Raw genomic sequence first — 21,524 nt, forward strand, 5'->3', positions numbered from 1 at the left:
TGCCCCAATAAGCAACCAAATATCAATTGTACACGTGATTGAAAAAAAGGAAAGAAAAATCACAACATTGTGGTCTGTTGATTATTTCTAGGTGAGGAGACAGTGGTTACCGGAGCGTCTACCCAGGGAAACCCGAATGACAACGAATGGGTGAAGAAGTACAAGGTGGCCTACAGGACGGACAAGGAGAGTATGTGGGAGTACTGCAAGGACAACACGGGGAGAGACATGGTGAGAACTCACTGCTTATCAGATCCTCATCATAGATGTGTATACTGGTCAGGGTTCGAAATACACATTCTTAACTTGCAATTTGCACATAATTTTTTTATATTTGCACGTAGAAATATTCTGAACTTGCAATCTTGCATGTTGAAAATACCTGGCCTATAGTAAAAATACTGAGGAATTAGACACCCTACTCCTAGACAGTGGACGTCTGTCTTTTTCCTTCCTTGTTTTTGCTGGTAACTTTCTCGGGTAGCTTCACTAGATGTAATCAAAATTCACCGATTCAAGCTAGTGATCCTTATCGCGATCGCCGCCTAGTTGTATTTTGCATGTACATTTTTCAAATTGCACGTAAAATTTTTACCAACTTGCAATTTTGCATGTAGCAAAAAAAAGTATTTCAATCCCTGCTGGTGTAGACTGATTTATCATGCAAGCAATACGTATAACAGTCCTCCTGGCAGCCTGGGAGGCTGAATTGCGCGGACATTACAATAACAAATGCAAAAGACATTTTAATACAATGGATCATTGATAGAATTATAACAATACTTTCTAGTTAAAATGCGATTTTTCGAGGATCTATTACAAATGTGTTGTGTTGGCGTGGCCTTACCTGTTCAAAGACTGCTATTGAAAGGCTTAAGATTTAGACAGACTTCTAAAACTTCATGAAAACAGACTTTTAAAAACGAGTTCGTAAGTCACCAAGATGGATCTGCCGGAAAACTTTTTAACCTAAGATTTAACATCATGTTGATAAGTAAGAGAAGATTCTGTTTAAGGTTGTCAAATTATCTTGTCATAATGACCCATTCTTATCTATTGTCTGCATTCGTACATAGCTCATCAGACTATTTTTAACACCTTGAATTTTGTCAGGTGTTACATTATTTTACAACAGTCCAAAAGATATAAAATTCAATGTGATTGTAGCTTATGGACATGTATGACCAAACCCCACCTGCAAATATGGTTTGTGTCAGACTCCTTTGGTCCCTCTACATGTATGACCCTTCACTGCTTCAAATACTTTTCTAATCAAGCTTAACACTTTGCACTTCCACAGATATTTGAGGGGAATGTAGACAACAAGAGTACGGTCACCCGGCTGTTTCCAACTCCAGTTACTGCCCGCTACATCCGCATTGAACCAGATGCTGTCCATGGACAGTTGGCTCTGCGTGCGGAAATCCTCGGTTACAGCAATGAAGGCATGTCAATGAAAAATTCTGCGAAATTTTATTTTTTGTTTTGTTTGAGTGTGTGTTTCTAGAGTTCCCAATTTGTGCAATGGATCTTTACCTTTTTGTCTGTTGGAGTGCTAGTGTTAAGTACTCGAAATACTTTTTTTCAGCCAGGTTGCTCAGATGGCAACCTGTCAGTTAAAAGCTAGGTTGCGCCATCAACATTTCAGGTTGCCCCACTTCCAAGCTATTATTTTCTTCAAATCAGCTATATACTTATCCATTTTCTTTTCTTCCAGTTACATACAGCTACGTATGTTTTATCTTATTTAGACATGAAAAAAAGAGCTTTATAATGCACGTAAGTGGGGGAAAAGCATAATTTCTGGTTGCACACTGGGTTTAAAGTCAAGTTACGCCAAGCAAAACCTGGTTGCATTTGCAAGTTTGCAAGTGCCACTGGGTATTTTGAGCACTGGATAGGAAGTGTCACAAATCAGTATGTATAAGGAATAAAGTCTGCTATCTCTGATTACCTTTTCTGTGCACTTATCCCAGAGAGGGACCGTGACAGCTACATCCTCTGCACGGACGCCGACGTCAAGTTTGCGGCAAAGGACGCCAACGCTCTACTTGACGTGATAACCCGAGACCCCGCCGTCGGTGCGGTGTGTGGACGTACCCATCCCACAGGGTCTGGACCAATGGTGTGGTACCAGATCTTCGACTACGCTATCGGCCACTGGTTTCAAAAGGTGCGATGCTAACTGTAACTTTAGATCCATTTCATATCTCAGTCTGACTCAGTAATTTTAGGAGTTTGGGGAAATGGGATTCAATTTTAGCAGTGGCAAGAGAGTTCCAGCCGGTCTCAACACAGTTGATAATGAAATTTCAGTAGTAGAATAGTGACCACTTCGCTAAACAGTGGCTAAATGTAAGTTACCTGTAATAAATCAAGAATTACACAACATGCATCAGCTTATTGATAAGTTCTGACATTAATCATTTTCCTGCCACCAAGACAGTGGATCTTAAGGTAACGCTAGTTCACCTTTATCCGTTGGGTAACCTATATCCGTTGCTTTTAAAAACAGGGTATTTCGGGATATCACGTTGACGGACGTTAGTTTCAAATTACAATATTTTCAGGATATTGCAGTTTAAAACTACCACCCATCGATTTGATGTGCCTAAATACCCTGTTTTTAAAAGCAAGGATATAGGTTACCAAACAGAAAAAGGTGAACTATCGTTACATGTCACATGAACAGAATCTAGGATTAAGACCTGCCAAAACAAAAAGTGAAACATAGAATGTTTAGGTTGCTTGTCATCTAATAGATATAATATCTATGTTTTGATGTTTTTTAGACTGCCAACGACACCCTGGGCACCGTTCTGTGCTGCCCGGGCTGCTTCAGTGTCTACCGTGCCAAAGCCGTACGCGAGGCCGTGAAAACCTACGCCTCGAAAGTCGACAAGGCTGACGAGTTTCTGACCAAGGACATGGGGGAGGATCGTTGGTTCTGTACTCTTCTGGTGAGGCTCGCATAACCTTCGAAAAAGATTTCAAAATAAATTAGACCGAAACAACTTCGCAAAACGTTCAACCCTTGCTAGATGGTACAACGGACGCTAAACCGGATAGTGAGTGTGTGTGTGTATATGCCTTGATCATGACAGTCTATTCAAAACATTTTCATTCTAGGCTAAACTCAAGTACAGTGACCTCAAGTCAGTATCTATGATATATTGACATCTTCAACCTCTTTCGAGGAGACATAAAGTCTAATTGGTCAATAGTCCTTAAAGCTTCAGAAGTTACTAAACCTGTAAACCTGCAAAAGGTGTTAATAAAGCCAGCACACATACTTGGGGTAACCTGGTGTGTTTGGCACTCCCCAGCTATCAAAAAACATTGCTCTTACATATATTAGAAGATGACCAACCCTAAAGTCTAGTAAAGATACAGGCTGCAACACTTAAGATAGAGCTTTTACCAAGCCCTCACATATACGGGCAAGCACATCTAATATAACCCTAGCCTGACTGGGAGCAACTGACAATGATCGGAGAGTAAGTGAGTGTGCTGGCCTGCTTTAACCGACCTTTTGTTGTTTCCTACCCAGGTTGAGCGCGGCTGGCTGCTGCGGTACACGGCCGTGGCTGAGGACACCACCTACTGTCCCGAGGAGTTTGATGAGTTCTTTAAGCAGCGGCGCAGGTGGACCCCATCTACCCTCGCCAACTTGGTCAGTTAAGTTTTATCTATACAATTCTGTATACAAATTCATTTGTGTCTGACACAATCCAGTCTTCTTCTCTTGACATCCCTCTAGCATGTCCAAAATGTCATAAGTCCAATAGGTGTGAGAACTCCCATCTTCAGTAACAATCCAGTTACAAGCTCAGTAAAAAAAGGCTTCCGCTCCTGAGAGATTGCCAAAAAATTAAGCAGAAGCTCACACACTGGATGCTGTATGGAAACTAGCCAATGCCCCATAAGATTAGTGAAAATATCGAAGAATAAACTTTTCAAGATCCGGGTAGGAAGTGAATGCCAGGTCGAATGAAACCGAAGAATTTATCACGAAAAGGGAATTTTGAACAACTATTATGAATTTGTCTCAATTTTGAATAAAGATGATTCATTTTGAATCCAAAAATTAATGAATTCATACTGAAACAGGCTGTACTGATGGGTTTTTTTCCCTGTGTTGTTAGGTGCTGCTGATCCGTACATGGGGCGAGGGACGGATGAAGAACCAGAACGTCTCCGTTTTCTTCATCTTGTACCAGGCCTGTCTGCTCTTCTCCACTCTCATTGGTCCAGCCACTTGCATCCTCATCGTCTCAGGTAACCCTCACAATCTCTTTTTTCTCTTTTTGAAATATCTTATTTAAAAATCATCACTTGCAGAAACACATAACAAAATGAAGGTTGGCATTTCTGTTCATTCTGTTATTGTTTTCATTACAATCTAATGAATGAACTTTATTGCTCGACAGTTGTACATGGTACAATGTATAGCAACAATAACAAAGCAATTAACGCAACAATACTAGTCCATATTTTAAAAACTATGACTATAGCGATTGACAATACTGTCTACTATATATGTAAAAGATAAAAGTATCTTAAAAACAAAGACAGAATTGGGAACGCATGTGTGTCTGGCTGCTAGCTGATGGATCTTTTGTGTCTAATTAGCGTCCATTTAACTATGTGTTTCTGACGGACATGTCTGTTGGCAAGATTATTAAACTAGATAAAGCCTGGATGCATTGTTTTGATATTAGGCATGTGGGTAGGCCTTTATAAAACCTTGAAATGCATTGATTATAGGCCCCCTTGCGGTGTGTTATGGTACTGCATCAGAATTTCCAATTTTGATATCTCAATTTTGTTCTGTTTCAAATTTGCATTCGCAATGATTCTGTTCCCCAGGTGGTGTCGAGTACGTGTTCGGATACTTCACCTACACTCCACTGTTCATCCAGCTGGCCGCCTGTCTGCTGTACGCCTGGTGCTGCCTCAACACATCACAGTCCTTCCAACTACTGGTAAAGTCTGAAGACACAATGTATTCTCTTATCATCAATTGTCATGAAGCAAAGTACTTTTTCAAGTAGCTAGTAGTAATGCGATGCAGCTTTGCTCTTACTTGTGTGTTCTGCCAAGCACACTGGGTCCCTCCTCTTTTTTCGATAAGTGTGTTGGGTTCTTTTATGTTCAGAGGTTTGACACTTGAGGCTTATGCCTGAACCTCCCTCATACGAGGTAATCTCCAACCAGATCCATGTTGGCGTAATGTATAGAATCAAACTTACTGGTGCCCGTTTGACTCCCTTAGCCGGCTATACTTCCTGGCCAGCTTTGATACTATCTTATGGCACTGTACTGGGCAACTCAGTTGACATAACAGTACATATGAAGGATTTGCTTGAAGTTTGATACTATACATTACGCCACCATGGATCTGGTTGGAGATTACATACGAGGGTCCACGGGCTTTGCGTCACCATCCGAAATCACAAATGCAATCTCTTACAACATGTTCGAGCTGGGGCCGACCTTAGAACTCAACTCCAGCCCGCGCATCCACAGAATTTGATCCAGATGGCCAAGCAGCGGGTTTGCGTTACCACTTTGGCAACTGGGACATGCTCCACTGAGCAGACTATGTGATCCATTACACACAAGCTCAGTAAAAAAGGCTTCCGCCCCTGAGCCATTGCCAAAAAATAACGAGGAGCTCTGACACACTGGATGCTGTATGGAAACTAGCCAGTGCCTCATAAAATTTAATGAATATATCAAAAAATAAATAATGGTTATAAAATGAACATTGGCCAATATGTACAGATTATATGGTCCATTACACCGTGGGGCATTGTTCATAAAATTACACCTGTCTTCCACAGCTCGCCAAGGGTCTGACCCTAATCTATGCCCTCGTCATGACGGTGGTTGCCATAGGAACAGCCAAACAGATTGTGGTGGCCTTCATCACCAACTCCTCAGCCAGTGGTGAGTACTGGGCAACTCAGTTGACAGTACATGTACATATAAAGAAAGGGCTCAGTGATTGTAATTTTTGGGATAACCCAATGTTTGGACTTGAACATATAGTACATGTTTGATTTGAAAGAAATTTTTTGGATAAGAATAAATATACTAGATGTATTTGAAAATAGTATGCACCGGGGAACTTTGTTAAGCAAAAAAAAAAAGCAAGAATAGATCTAGCAAAAACCAACTGAAGACTGCTGCATGTGCAAATGAATCTTCCATAAACAAAAAAGGACGGAGTCTTTTTCTAAGTTTGAACTATTGCTAAGAGTCAGTTGCTTGGAAGGTTGCAAGTCTAAAATACATGACATTGTATAGTGCTTTTATTCCCCCAGTGAGAGGCTAAAGCCATGAAGTTTAGTTTCTTTTTAACAATCAGAGTTTCCTTGACTCCGACCAGGTCTGCCGGAGCGCATCATCGCCTGCCCGAATGAGCCTTACAAGCTGCTCCAGTGCCCCGGCAGCCTCGTACTCAACATCACCAATGCCACCTACGGGCGCAGCGACCCGTTCGTCTGCTCCCCCGTCTCCACCATCTGGAGCCCTACTTTATGCCCAGAGTACTTTGCTGAGGCATACCCCCCGAGCCTGGCCATGGGTGTTCTAGCGTAAGTTTAGGTTGCAGTACAGGGTTCGAGCCAGCTGCATTTTTTCCCTTCAACTGCCATACCTATGCTTTTCTCCTGACCATGGTGTTATATAACCTAATCTTAATCATTCGCAAATTAGACATACAGATTTTTTCAGACAAAACAACAGGATGAATGGGCATGTGGGTTAGTGGATGGTTGTTTGGTTGGTTGTTTGGTTGGTTGGTTGCTGGATGGATGGATGGATGGATGGATGTATGGATGGATTCATGTATGGAAGGATTTGGTTGTATAGATGAAAGGAAGGATGGATGGATGGATGGATGGATGGATGGATGGATGGATGGATGGATGGATGGATGGATGGATGGATGGATGGGTGGGTCTGTGGGTGGGGTTGGATGGATGGGTGGGTGTGGCTATGGATGGATGGAGGGAGGGAGGGAGGTAGTTTGGGATGGATGGATGGATCAATAAATGAGCAAATGAACAAATGAATACCTTTATTTTGCAGTGCATGTGGCTCCAAATTAATGTAGATAACAGGTTAATCTATGGGTAACAAGCCTTAATTTTTTTTTTCAGTGGCGAAGATGGTTTCAACTGTCAAGGAAAGCAACTTTGCAACCTGATCGCATCCTCCGAATTCTTCCCTGCAAATGTGTCCATGCAAAAGTGGTGGGACAGAAGACTGGAGGGTCTTAAGATGAGTGCCGACAATAATTCCTCCCAAGTGTCGCGTCGTGAGCGGTGGAAAAGAAACATTCCAGAGTTCAAGGCAGGCAGTACTGTGTCATCTAGTACTGCAGTTGGGCCCACCCTTGCCATAGCGGTATCAACTGGTTCTGCACCACCTCCACCCAAACCTACTACACCTCCTCCCAAACCTACGGACCCCCCAGCTCCTGATTGTTCCTCGGTGTACCTGGAGGTCTTCTATCGATGCAGACGACGTAAGTTATGAGTGCTACTGAGTACTGTAAATGCAGACTGAAATGTTTGCGGTGACTTAATGTGCACAGATTTCTTGGCGACCACTTTACCGCCATCTCAAAGCCACTGCAAACATTTTTGTTCCGTCTTCTCTCCCATTGTCTAGGTGCTACGTGAACTTGTATAATGTAGGTACAAAATACTACATTTGTAAGGTATTATGATGTAGGAGACCCTATTACAGTAAAGGCTCATACATACGTACAAAGCACAAATTGAACACAGACCCAATTTAAAAAAAAAATTGAATAGCCATATTTATCAAGAAGTATGAAGTGTGACTATAGCACTACCGCAAAATCAAAACAACCACGAACACTTGGGTTGGACCTCTGAGACTTTCCTCAGTCACTGATGAAAGATAATGGATGCTATCTGAGGCAGTCGGACCATTTACAACATCTTGCGTAGCCTTTCTTCTCTATATCTTATTATCTGAATGTCTACGTACCCTTCATCAGTGTACCTGATTCCTGTTTTCCCTACAGCCAGTGGCTTTGACTTTACGGTGGACATTCCAGCCAACATCACCGTCCTCTACTTCCTTTGTCTCATCGGGATCTTCATCGTGACGGCTCTTGTCCATCCCTATGAGTTCTACTGCGTGCTGCACGGCATTTGGTAAACCAAACACACATTTAGTCCAACACAGACAGTCTGACTACTAGATATGATAACTGAAATCTGTCCTGTAGCATTGCTTTGATTCAGTTCATTGGCTTGTCTGATATGACCATAATGTGTAATACCTGTAGGTACCTGTTCTGCCTGCCTGGAGGATACCTGATTCTGATGATCTACAGCATCTGTAACATGACTGACAGATCATGGGGTGAGGATTCCTTCGTTTTCAGTCCCATGTTTTAGATCCCATGTTTGAGGATAGGTACACCTCAAGAACATAAAAGAACCCACTGGTCACAGTGACCACACTTATCAAAACGAGCAAGGGTCCTTCCTGGTGTGAGTGGATCATTTAAGTATGTCCGGATACTTTAAGCTTGTACTCTTCAGTACAAACCTGGTGTGTTATGCCAAATGGCGGTTTAACAGATATGCAATACAAACAAACAGACAGTAATGGAGTCAGGATATTACATTACATGTACATGTAATGTATAATACACACATGTATATGTAACATGCACATAAAACACATTTCTTTATTTCTCTTTCATGGTTTAGGAACACGTGAACAGAAAACCTTCAAGCCAGGGGGAGGAGGTGGGGGAAGCTGGTTCGACAACTTGATGGACAAACTTCGCCATCTTTGTACCAGGTAAGATTGAATCTATAATGATCATCTCATGCCTAGTTATTGAAACAATCGCTAGACTGGATACAATGTTAAGACTGACAGTGTATGTATTAAAAGGTTAACTTAAAAGTCCTTCTCGAAACAGATGATGCATACATGTAGGGTGTTGCCCATCTTCATTTTTGGCGCCCTGGGCCACACAACTTGTGTGCAGTCACTACAGCAGGGGGCTAGTTCACTGGTAGTGGTGTGTGTGTTCAACTCCCATAGTCTTCCTCAAATGCTGAGTACTAAGCAGAGAAAGCAGAGTGTATCATTTATAAAGCCTTTGGTATGACTCCTGTAGGGATCAAACTCAAGATTTACTGAATGCAAGGCAAATTATTCAACTCTGCCAATAACAGATTCAGTTTGTACTACAGTCAGATTCAATCCGATCTTCCTTGTACTTGGTCCACTTCTTGTGGGTGTAGTTCTTAATGTAGCTTTAAGGCTGCACTAAGTCAGTCAATCAGGTATGTTAGTACTATCCAGATTACGTCTTCGTATTTTGTATATGTCATATTTCATATGCTGTTAATCAAATGTTATTTATTGTACCGTACGTTGTTGATGTTACCTTTATGTGAGGAAGGGCAACTGATAAAGGTCTTTTGGACCTGTTTTGCCCTCCCCATCACTTTGTGATGAATTCAAATACTCTAAATAGATAAACACCATACCTGCTTCCACCGGTGACAGTGTACATTTTTGTGCAATTCTGCTCCGACAGCTGCTGCCCATGGTGCCGACCGGGAGGTGGCTACCAGCGTGTCCCGACGTCTGAGCGCGTGAGTGTGGACAGCACCGCTGCCTCCCAGTCAGATGGGGAGGAGGAAACTGTGGATGAGGAGGAGGCAGAGGGAGCGAAGGATGGAGAGACTGAGAGTAAGGAGGATGCAAAGCCAACAGTTGATGCTGATGAGATAACGGTGGAGGAACGTTCGAAACAACCGAAAAGTGTCGGGTTTGCCACACCAGATGATGGTCATGATGAGGGTAGGAGATATCTTCATTTAAATCTTGAGGGACCTCATCTTAAATGTCTAGAATTAGTATTAGACAGTGTACTTTTGTTCTTTAGATGCTTCTGTTGTTTATTTATGTCTAAGTGTAAAACAATATCTTTTAATATGATGATTGATGTTATTTATATCTGTGAGGAGACAGAGGGATGTAAAGATTGCCAGCATCAGTTTTGTTTCCCCTTCCACTGTTATCATAGATAAAGCCTAAACTGAATAAACCCAAATAAGCAAACAAATATGCAATACTTCCCCATACAAATGGTATTATACTTTGAAAGAAATCAAACAGAATCTTCTAAACATCTGGAAATGGCTGTTTTCTGTTAGATCGACCAACAAAACCTATGATGAGGAAGAAAACTCCTTGGGTTGAAGCGGGACAAGTGGTTCGTGGCCCGTCTGCCCGACGCATTGCTCGCCGTCCAACCAGGAGATATTCGCAGTACTACAGCCAGAAAGACTCCATTTTACCCGTGCGTGGTTGGCTGGAGAGGTACTTCCCGCAATGGAAGATGACACATAAGGTATAAAAGTCTAAATATATTGTTCAAATTTACGTCTTGGAAAACATGTGTAAATCAATGAAGGTTAGACGCCCAGGTAATAATGAGATATGGCAAATAGCAGTTACATTAATAAGCAACTGGATATGATTTTAGAGTAACTTTCGTAACTACATTGTGTACAATTTATCAGAGAAAGTTTTATTACCCAACTACACACATTGGTGCAAAGTTGTACTGCATATTCTAACAATTAGCAACTAAGTACATTTTGCAATAGCATGTCTAATGTAAATTTGAGTATTTTTGCTGTGTTAATTAAGTCCACAACTTGCTGAAAATCTGTTTTGCCTTCGCCATTGTGTTACTACCAAAGATACAGCAAGATTTTTATCATGTTGGAAAATTGCTGTAAACTTGCTATAACTCACTATTCATTCAGCTTGATGTTTAAATGTGTTGACTGTGCTAAAAAATTAAAATTGATAAATCATTACACAATGACGATGAATGCCAACATTTTGACTTCTTCAGGACGACTTGGAAGAGTTCTTTACCACTCATGGCTACGATGACACCAGTTTTATTTCTGGCATGAAGAATGAGGTAGGAATGCTTTTAACTGTCTTTGGCTGCATCATTGAGCATTGTTTAGATGCAAAATCTGTTGTCTGTTTACCATTCATCACTGTGACAGCATTTTCATTGTTCTACTGGATATCGAAGTTGAAAGTAGCCTGCGTACCATCCTCCGTGGTAACTGCTGGCTCACTACTTTTGCTTGCTAACACCCGCGGTAAGCAAGCGAAAGTACCAGGTGTTAGTAAACAAAAGTAGTGAACCAGCATTTACTATGGAGCATGGTAATCAGGCTAAGTTGAAAGTCCCACCGCAGTACTTTAGATAGCCGCTAGGGGGCCCATTATATTTCCTGATCCTTACCCACCTGCCAAATATCATATGGATCTGTTCACAGACTCACAAAGACAGACAAGCAGCACCAAAAACATAACCCTCTAATTGTGTAAATCTGTGAGTTTTGGGGTCTTCACTCAGCACTTTGACTTTGATCTGACAAACAATATTGTCTGCACTTCAACTGATTTCAGGACTTGATCGACATCGGCATGGGAGATTCGTACAGTTTCTACCGCGAGAAGCTGATGCGTGAAATCAAGAAAATCCCAGAGTACATTGCAGATTACAAAGTACCGGTAAGTTTAATTGACATAGTCATTAAGTTTTGTCTGACTTCCAGATTGGTCAGACCAGTAAAGTATCAATTCAGGGATTGTGACCAAAGCCTCTGGTGTCCACAGAGATCGCAATCGGTAATAGCTAGGAATGTGTTAGGTTGGTGCACCATTTATGAATCAATTAAAATTGGTTGGACTTTCCTGTTGTGGGGCGTAACTATAGGGTGTTTGGCCCAGAAGCTTGGAGGTCCTGACAAGTGGGTTCAAATCTTGTCATGCTTCTGATCTTAATTGTGCTCTTGGGAAAGGCACCTACCAGTAACACGACTTTCCTCACTCCACCCAAATGTAAAAGTGGGTATTTGACTTTGGTTGGAGAGGTACAGAGTTAAAAAGGCTATAATGTGACTACCAATGAGTTCTTGCCCCTGTGAGACATAGGGCGCCAGTAGACAAGGGGGTGGAGAAGGAATTGCACACACCTCCTTTACCATAAAAAGTCATGTGCAGGTCAGGCAAACAGGTTGCCGAACCCACCAGCAAGTGCCTGTTTGAAAAATTGACAGGAGAATCTGAATGAGACTACCTTCCCTACCCTTTTCCCAACGCCCAGGAAAGCACCCGTGAGTGGCTGAAGTCCATCGGTCTGTCGGAGTACTTGCAGAACTTTCTGGAGCGAGATGTGGTGACCAAGTGGGACCTTGCTATCATCAAGTCCATGAAAGTGACCGAACTCAACGAGAGGTACTGCATCACGAAGAAAGGTGAGTCATGGAATGACATTGTTCCTCCATTGTATGGTTGATTGATTCACTGATGTCTATTCTGACTAGAACACGCTTCTAGCAGTTCTTCCCCTGGTCAGGCCCCTAGGGGCTTGATGACCTACACTTCAGTCTCAGAAAAATTTCCTACATCTGTCGATTTCATTCTGTTGATTTCAGCATACATGTGTACAATTGTTTATGCTAACTGTAGATAGTAACAGACTGGGAACTGCTGGTTACCATGATGTTAGAGGCTGTTGTGACCGGTTTCCACAGTGACAGTGGATCCTGAGCTACTATTTTCTTAATCGATTGACTGTCTTTAACTTTAAGAGGTGAATGGCCACATACTTTGTGGGAAATGACTGCCTAGGGGTCCATGGACAGTGGAAGTTTGTGGGTTTTTTTTTAACTCGGACTATTTGATGTGTTGTGATTAACAGATTGTGGAATGACTCATTTTATGTTTTCATTTTTCAGCCCATGTCAAGCGCATCATGAATTCTCTGAAGAACATGAGAAACCCAAATGACCGTAAGTTTTATTCGGACAGAGGTTTCAAACTGCAGTATTTTGAGCATGTATTGCAATTTGAAACTGACACCTGTCGACTTGATGTCCCTAAAAAGAAAAGATAATTATAAAGAGTATAATTCAGAATTCTTGCAAGTTGCCATTATATATCATTATCAGCTCAAATACTTAAATAATTTATTAGCCTCGTAAGTATTGTACTAAGTAGAATTTTAAGATTTTGTATTTCTATTGTGTAGTTTGTTGTTGACTATTCATTTTTAGACCTGTGCGTCCAAAGTACGCAAGGACACATGCCTGGATGAAAGCATGGATGTCGGGTTCATAAATTGACGTCTAATCTTGCAAGGGAGGCTGATATTGAGATTGTGTGGTACATTATGGACCAATGTAGTTACATACATATCATTAAAAAAAACCAATGTCACCAAAACTGTTATGCTATGATTGGTAGAGGCATAATGACAATTACAGGACATGAGGTTATATTCTGGTGTTATTAAATGATCTTAAATCTTCAAGGGAGACTGACATTGAGAGGGTGCGGTACATTGTGGACCAATGTACTAGTAGTTACAAAGTCATGTGCAGGCCAGGCAAACAGGTTGCCGAAACCACCAGCAAATACCTGTTTGCTTGCTCATCTGTCAAAAAGTTCTGAGAATCTGAATAAAATGATGTAATCTTCAGGTGAGGCTGACATTGAGAGGGTGCAGTACATCAGGGACATCAAAGTAGTTACATATCATTCAAAAAACACATTCATGTGTGTGACAAAACTGTTATAATCTGTTGTAACTGGTATAATCACAAACAGGACGTGAGATTAATGTTCTGGTGTTATAAAATGATGTAATCTCCAGGTGAGGCTGACATTGAGAGGGTGCGGTACATCGTGGACCAGCTGAACACCACCGTCATGTTGGAGGCCGCGTCGACCCGACTGAACGAGGCGCTGTTCTGGGAGGCGCTCCGGGCGCAGTGTCTGGATCCAGAACTCACCACCTTCAACGAGGTGGACGAACTCAAGGTGAGATGTGTACAGTGTATCGATTAATTCAAACATCTGAAGTAAACACTCATACATCTTGTTTTACCTTTTTATGCTGTCATGTCAGTTTGTTCTCATAAAAACATTCATACATTTTGTTTTTACCTTTTTATGTTGTCGTGTCAGTTTGTTTTCAAGTAAACACTCATACATTTTTTTAAACCTTTTTTTATCATCATGTCGTATCTAAGGTAAACATTCTTACATTTTGTTTTAACTTTGTCACATCAGTTTGTTCTCTTGCAATTAGCCTTTGGGCTTGAGTTTGCAAAGATTAATGTTTTGATTAGAAGTAGTGTCATTTTTCATCTTTAAAATGAAATAAGATGTTTAAAGTGTGATAGAAAGGCATGCAGAATTCATGCATAAAATCAAGACCATGACCCATGCAAGACATCCATCAGACCAATTGTAAGTCACCAAATGTTGGGGCAAACTCTATGACCATAAGCAATTCTTTCTTTATCCAGCAAGCCCTTGTGGATCTGCGGAATGGTTGGCTGATGGTGTTTGCTGTCGCCAATGCCATCTGGCTGACCCTCATTCTCGTCCTCACGCAACAGTCTGAACTGGCCATCCTGGGTTCCAATCCCATCGGCCTGGCAACGGCGCTGTGCTTTGGTGTCATCCAGGCCGTCCAGTTCCTGGCCATGTTGTTCCACCGCGGCCTTACCCTGATGCACCACACCGCTCGGATACCCTACCCCACACGGGTGTGTGTTCGTCTTTTACCTTTGCCAAGGAGGTTATATTTTTGGTAGCGTTTGTGTGTTTGTATGTGAGTGTGTTTGTGTTAGTAGAGGACCACCAGAACATGAGAATACCTATTAGATAGATTGTGATATTTGGTACGTGGGTGGCAACTGATTCCGAAGATTCCCGAGGTCAAGGTCTTCATCGACATCCGATGGACGAATATCAGATCTTGTTTCAAACTATTATAATGTCAACTCTCGTAGTTCCACTCAAGGAGGTTACCCTTTTCAACCTCCTTGTTCCACCACAGTAAAACAAAAACGGTATTCTCAAGGCCTTATGAAGAGTGTCAGGATATCTGAAGTGTGCATATCTGACTGATTATGGATGCTGCATTTACCAGTAATGGTAGTTTACTAAGATTGCTTTAAATTCACTGCTGTTTTCGTAATAGAGGTTTAAGGAAGTGAACATTATATAATCTTTGCAATGTTGATGAAATATGAAAAAGTTCAGCATCTAATATCCCAAAAAATGATCATGACATTTTTATTTTATAATGGTTGAAACTGATAAAACACTAAAGGAAACAGAGACTGCCTTCTGATTTTGTAGTATTAGGAACAATCTTGTTCAGAGTTGTAACAATCAGCTTTTTCCCCGACAGCGCCCGTCCTTCAGGAAGAAACCAAGGAACGGTGGGAGGAGTATGAGTGTCCAGGCCATGCCCGGCAGCGGGGACGTGTCGTACCGCAACTCCCTTAGTAACAGACAAAAGTGAGTGACATGTATCAACTAGTGTTACAAACTTATGCTTAGGTCCCATTTGCACCGGTCCCCATCAGGGATGTATCCCCGGCCGGGCTCCGAAGCCACAAATTTGTCCCGGTGGACTGCCGGATACCGGGGGTGGTGGGTGGGGATACCCCTTGGTGTTCCCCACGGATAGATCATTGCATCTATTAGTTCCTTGGTTCATTTTAACGGTGCACACCCCAGTTCTTCCGCCACCGGGGTCCGTGGTAGTGCGCGACAAAAAAGTGACGAAAGGCTTCCGAGGGTCTATGTTTGAGTTGAGATTTCTCATTGTTTCCTGCGAAATGACATTAAACGGTTACATGGCTGAAAAGCGTAGGAAATGGTGTGTTTTGGGTGCAAATTGTGTTTTGGTCCGCGCCTTACTTCCGGGATATTCCTACGCCTGAATGTAAACAGGCCGATGACCTTGACCTCTGAAGCGCTGTGTTAAGCCAAGTTGCAATGCCGCGCGTCTTGGATGATTAAAAAAACTGTAGTACTAGAATTTTCTTCATAATTGGCTGGATTACTCTTTAGACTTTCCTCTTTCTGGCAGTATCAGTCGTGCTTGCCGGAAAAATCTGCTTCATCTGTTTTATCCAAAGCGAAAGTGCCCGATTTTGTGCATCATTTTTGACATGAAAATAATGGTTTTTCCCTATAATTTTTCAAAATTAAAGAAGTTGAAGGATCGAAACTCAGTTGGTCTTGTAGCTGAAGGAATATCCTCTCACCCCATAACCAGTTACAATTGTATTTTGCTTCAGGATAAATTCTGGAAGAGATGGTCGCTAGACTTCAGGGTGTGCCGCCTCCATTTGAAACCCCAAATAAACTGGGGTGTGCCCCCTTAAGTCCGACTTAAATTCTTAAATTCTTCCTGGTGCCTGGCTCAGGGCCCAAAGATACACCGGGGACCGCAAGGTGTCCCATATCCATGGGGCCATGTAGAGTTCACACCCTAAAGTACAAAGAAAAAGCCAGTGAACTGATGAGCTGACGATATTTTTCGACCAATTTCTTAACTAAAAAAATCCAAATGCTTCTTCTTTTTTGTTTTTCCCAGTGGTGTTGCACACTACAACCAGGCCTTCAGGATGGATGAGGATGACGAAAGGGAAACCATTCCAAAGGTGTGATGAAGGAAATTAAAGGTCTTCCATGCAAGCAGGGCAAGACGTTAAGGTCCCTCCAACAAAGTCTATAACTGAATAGAATGCATTGTGAATGCTGAGAGCTTTAAAGAGTTATATTGTGTTTAAGTTTCCCTGGCAATATAAATTATGGAAAATGAATGTAGTCTACTGCATGCAGTTTTGATTTCTTGATACTTGCTCAATTCAAGAGATCGGAGAAACGAATTCTTGGAATAATCTAGGCAAGAGAGCAATGACAGAATTCCTGTCTTTCCATTCTTTGGAGGACCTACCTGTTCACTTAATGTATATTTAGGTATAAGGTATTAGGCAGAAGAAATCGAATAGTTAATGTATATATATGAACCTTTTGCCTTATGCCTAAAATGTAATATATTTAGCTTGTCTGCAGAGATGGCCGCTAATCCAGGTTTGACTGTAGTTGTCATTTTCTTTTCTTTGCATTGATATGTATTGTTGGTTTGTTTTTTTCCAAATCGAAACTTGATAAGAGCCACTTTAAAGTTGAGATGAACAGATAAATCAATTGAAATGTAGTTAAGTTGAGTAGTACGTAAGGTAGAGAACAAACTGTCTTGGGTTGTAAATAACATTTCACACCTTTGACAAATGTAATTGTGCCAAAAAAAACTTTATGAATCTCTCATCGCAAAATTTGATGTAGAATAAGTTAAGCCCATTTTGTTGTTTTATGAGACATGAGAAACAAAATGTAAACTTGCTCGCTCCAATGTATAAGATATAATGATGAAATGAATGCCTTGTCACATTTACATAGAATCAACAAACTACATGTAGATCAGAATGACTGTTTTTGCCATGTTTTGTCAGCAAGCTTTTTCAAACTGGATATGAGGAATATCTTGGCAGTAGTCAGTATCTCGACAAGTATTTTGCTCACTTTGAAGTTTTGGTGTGTTTGTTTTGAATAAGCTGTAAACCACCTCAAAACATAACACAGACCAGTTTTGTGTTTTGGCAAGTTGTTAAATAATAAGCTGAACAAGGTGATTAGTATTTCAAATACGTTTAAGTGTATCATGATTCTATGCTTGCTTGAAGTGATAGCTGTTGTAAAGCTACTAAAGAGAAGGCTATTTTGAATATAAGATAGTTTCCCTAGTTGACTCTAGAATGTAATACAGAATACAGTCACTATGAAGCTGTACTGTTAGAGTTAAGAGTGATGCTTAAGTCCATTATGTAGAAGTTGTAATGAAGTATTAGCAATACTGTCTTTTTTTCAAATCTCATTCTTATCAACAGCTGATTCTTCATTAGATAGCTTTTAGACAGAGTTTGGAAGTTATCATGGACAACTGGCAGAGCTGAATAAAAGTTGACTTGCTCCCAACAGTACCACATGTATAGTAGCCATTTGCCATCTAACAAGTTATAAGTTGTAAAAACTATAACAGCGATCAAAAGCATCATCTAGCAAGTCAACTCATGAAAAAAAAAAAACTTTTGGCCGATCCTAAGGCGGCGACCATCTTCGTTTCATTGGTCAACACAGCTTTACTTGGAAGCATCGCAGCGATAGGCTAGTCCGCTGGTAATGTCGTGTGTTCTGCTTACTTTTTTCCAACAGTTTGTGTAACGTATTTCGGCAACCCTGTTTCTCACAATAGACTTTGCACAAGCACACATGCTTGCAATGAGAAGTAAGCTGATCAGTTAAACAGATGCGGTCCCAAAGGATATAAAAGCCGGAGGTTATGATGATGAAGTACAACAGAAAACTTGTCGCGCTGCGGACACCTTCTTCTACACACATTATCATTAGATCAACTGCATTTCATTTTTGTATCATAAGATATCATAAAAAGGTAAAATTAAGACAATACATTCCATAAGACAATAGTTCCGATTCAAAACTGGGTGGTAGAATCTGTCCCAGTTTCTGGCCAGCGAAAAACAAGTAGATTAATTTGTCCGGTCTAGTACTTGCAGAAGCTGCAGATAGATTGGAAAGGGCTGTTTTTTTTTAGAAACAAATCAGTGCCTTAGACGTTACAGGAAAGTAGTGCATATTGGAAAATCTTTCGGAGACAAATTTTTCCACTGTAAAAGCAGGTCAATCTTTTAAAACATCTAGACTCAGGTCTCAGCCTGATCCTGAAATTACCATAGATGCTAGGATTGTGTAACTATAGTATTTATGGATAACTGAAGCTTCTTGTCGTGACATCACAAATAATCAAATTAAGGACACAACATTTTTAGTGCTAAAATTAACATGACTTTATTCAAATATTAAAGGTTATAACAGAAGTGAATATTGTTGCTGTCCTGTATTGTTACATTTTCGATAGTGCTCCTATTTTCCATGCACTCAAGAGTTACACGTTTCAATACTGCACCACCGTAGCAACTCATAGAGAATATAATGCACCTGTGCAAAGACTTTACAGGGAAACCTGTTGCACAAGATTGTCAAATGAAACTATCACTCATAAGATTCTGATTTTAACGAAAATTGATTTCCATAATATCTTTGCAATTTCAATTTCAACCAAGGTATAAAATAAGGCTATGCATATTTTGCAACTTCAATCTACAAAAATGGTACTGATTCTTATCAAAGCAATTACCAACAACGGGAAATAGGATTACCAACTTCGTTGATAATCTAAATATTTCCCGTGCTGAGAATTACTCATCATTGTAAACACTACTGTAACACCATTACTATATAAGTCTACTCATATATTTAGCATGCACACCTTGGCTAAAATCAGAACAGTACTAAGAACAGTGCAGATTGTACAATCTTACAGATAACTCCAGTCCATTGTCAGTGGTGTGTGTTCAACCTACTCTTTCTCAGATTGCTATGCATTTGGTAAGACTCGGTCTGGGACCAACCCGCAACATGCTAGGCGAACACTTTACCCAATACGGCATTGAAGTGGTCTATATCGCAGCCAAGACGTGATACGATAAAATGTTCTACGAAGCACGCCAGGCACTGCCCGTAGCCAGGATATTGGTTGGGGGGGTTCTTTTTAGTACTTGTGGGACCATCGAGCGCCGCAGGCGCGAGACTCACGCCGAAGGCGTGAGCTGCCTAGGGGGGTCCGGGGGCATGCTCCCCTGGAAAATTTTTAAAATATTGACCCTCTGAAACCCCATTTCCTGCATTTTGACGGGCAAAATTTGCTGGCTAAGTTAAATGGAATTTCTATCAAAATACACAAGGCTTTTGGCATAAGTCTTTGAGGCAGTTATTTTCACCATGTCTGACACCAAAGGCGCGAGGCGTCGCAATGGACTGAATGGAGGTCCGGGGAAATTTTTAAATCTGGACCCTCTGAAAAGCCATTTCCTGCACTTTCTTGGGCAAATTTTGCTGATAGACTCACTAAGATTGAATGAAATGTCTATAAGTAAAAAATGGAAATCAGTCATGCCTTTAAAAAAAATTCTTGGACATGAAAAAGTGGACCTTCATGCATGAAAAAGCGGACCTTTTCAGCGTGTGGGGGGTTCTTCCGAACCCCCCGAACCCCCCCCCCCTGGCTACGGGCATAAGATACTAACATTGTAGCGGACAGGGCGTCCGTGCATCCCGATCCCGCCATTATCGACGGGATAGGTCACTACCAACTGTCCTTCTGGTCCTACAGCAATGTGTTCTACCGTCAGTCCAATGGCGACATGGTGAACGAATTGTCCGCGGCTTGTAAACACGGATACCCGCTTGTTTTTGCGGTCCGCTACGATAACGTTTCCATACCTGTCCGTGCAGATGTCTCTAGGAGCTTTGAGTTCGCCATCACCGCTTTCATAGCTCCCGAAGCTGAAGAGGAACTGTCCAGTCTCGTTATACACCTGTACCGTACCCGTGCGGGTTGGGACGAAGATGTTTCCATCTCTGTTGACGGCAAGGGTGGAAGAAAATGGCACCAAGCGCTCTTTCCTAACCAATGTCCTCACAACAGATCCATCTGGACGGAATATGTAGACCTTCATATAGCTGTCTTTCCAACCCATCAGAGCAATGTGGTCATTTCGTGGATCCACGGCCATTCCGTCAATGCATGTTCCATGCCGAATACCAAACGTGGCCAATCCCACACCGTTCCTATTATATTGCACAACTCGGTCAGTAGGGCACATCCAATCTACAGTAGATATATTGTTCAGTTCAGCATGGGAATAACGAACATTTACCATCCCCACTACCCACAGGAAGCCCTGTCTGTCGGCGGCAATACGATGTGGTAAGAAGAGGTTATAGGTTCTTTCACTCGATTCGCCATATTTGCGCCACTCTCCATCCCTAGTACACATAAATAAAGGATGTCCGGGCGCGGGCATACTCCCATCAAGGCTCACATCTTCACTTCTCGACACAACTGTAGGGAAATGGTGCACGTATGCGCCCTTCAGGTTGAATATCTGCACCTGACATAGTTCCTTTTCAATCACAAATACCTCGTTACGAGGAGATACGGCAACCCCACGAAGTTCGGCGAACGCTCCCAATTCTGAATCTCTCCCATCGAACGTGATGATGTGGTGTTCGTTGCCTTTTGCAGCTGCAACATATTTCATGTTGATGTCATTATGAAATAAGGGTCAGAAGGTTTGGGTGATAAAAGCCTGCACACAGTACTGCGAGGATGACACTCCAAACAGGAGTCATATGGAATTAAACCCTAGAAAAAAAGCCAGTGGGAATGGCCCGAGCAAAATGTCAATGTGTTTTATGCTATATGATAATGCATGTGCCTATAGATGAATAAGTAAGGGTAGGGCAGTTTTGATAATTGGTATATATATGATATTATGCGTGTATCTATGTGAATAAGTAAGTTTTAGCAAAGGTTATGAAGTACCACTGTAAGTATTTTACAATGTTTGTAATCCATTGTGTATACGTGTTGAATCTTTTAAGAAAAGATTTGAAAAATA

At 41.4% G+C, this 21,524-nt stretch overlaps 2 protein-coding genes across 2 annotated transcripts in view; one reads left to right on the forward strand and one right to left on the reverse strand.

The window, feature by feature from the left end:
• LOC118432263 overlaps nucleotides 1-17,687 on the forward strand; it is a 29,554-nt gene extending 11,867 nt beyond the window's left edge. Inside the window, exons 13-35 of the mRNA XM_035843798.1 lie at nucleotides 92-231; nucleotides 1,301-1,445; nucleotides 1,977-2,173; nucleotides 2,793-2,960; nucleotides 3,551-3,673; nucleotides 4,146-4,278; nucleotides 4,870-4,985; nucleotides 5,847-5,952; nucleotides 6,395-6,602; nucleotides 7,170-7,537; nucleotides 8,066-8,198; nucleotides 8,333-8,409; nucleotides 8,763-8,856; nucleotides 9,608-9,873; nucleotides 10,230-10,426; nucleotides 10,940-11,011; nucleotides 11,515-11,619; nucleotides 12,215-12,365; nucleotides 12,849-12,902; nucleotides 13,766-13,932; nucleotides 14,424-14,666; nucleotides 15,317-15,426; nucleotides 16,514-17,687. Coding sequence (XP_035699691.1) covers nucleotides 92-231; nucleotides 1,301-1,445; nucleotides 1,977-2,173; nucleotides 2,793-2,960; nucleotides 3,551-3,673; nucleotides 4,146-4,278; nucleotides 4,870-4,985; nucleotides 5,847-5,952; nucleotides 6,395-6,602; nucleotides 7,170-7,537; nucleotides 8,066-8,198; nucleotides 8,333-8,409; nucleotides 8,763-8,856; nucleotides 9,608-9,873; nucleotides 10,230-10,426; nucleotides 10,940-11,011; nucleotides 11,515-11,619; nucleotides 12,215-12,365; nucleotides 12,849-12,902; nucleotides 13,766-13,932; nucleotides 14,424-14,666; nucleotides 15,317-15,426; nucleotides 16,514-16,586 — 3,446 coding nt within the window. The 3' untranslated portion in view covers nucleotides 16,587-17,687. The remainder of the gene's footprint in view (nucleotides 1-91; nucleotides 232-1,300; nucleotides 1,446-1,976; nucleotides 2,174-2,792; nucleotides 2,961-3,550; nucleotides 3,674-4,145; nucleotides 4,279-4,869; nucleotides 4,986-5,846; nucleotides 5,953-6,394; nucleotides 6,603-7,169; nucleotides 7,538-8,065; nucleotides 8,199-8,332; nucleotides 8,410-8,762; nucleotides 8,857-9,607; nucleotides 9,874-10,229; nucleotides 10,427-10,939; nucleotides 11,012-11,514; nucleotides 11,620-12,214; nucleotides 12,366-12,848; nucleotides 12,903-13,765; nucleotides 13,933-14,423; nucleotides 14,667-15,316; nucleotides 15,427-16,513) is intronic.
• A 2,439-nt stretch (nucleotides 17,688-20,126) lies between these two features.
• LOC118432264 lies at nucleotides 20,127-21,164 on the reverse strand. Its single transcript, XM_035843799.1, has one exon. The coding sequence runs from the start codon at nucleotides 21,162-21,164 to the stop codon at nucleotides 20,127-20,129; it is 1,038 nt and encodes a 345-aa protein (XP_035699692.1).
• Nucleotides 21,165-21,524: the final 360 nt, after the last annotated feature.

This window comes from Branchiostoma floridae, chromosome 15 (assembly GCF_000003815.2).
Source record: "Branchiostoma floridae strain S238N-H82 chromosome 15, Bfl_VNyyK, whole genome shotgun sequence".
NCBI classification, from domain to species: domain Eukaryota; kingdom Metazoa; phylum Chordata; class Leptocardii; order Amphioxiformes; family Branchiostomatidae; genus Branchiostoma; species Branchiostoma floridae.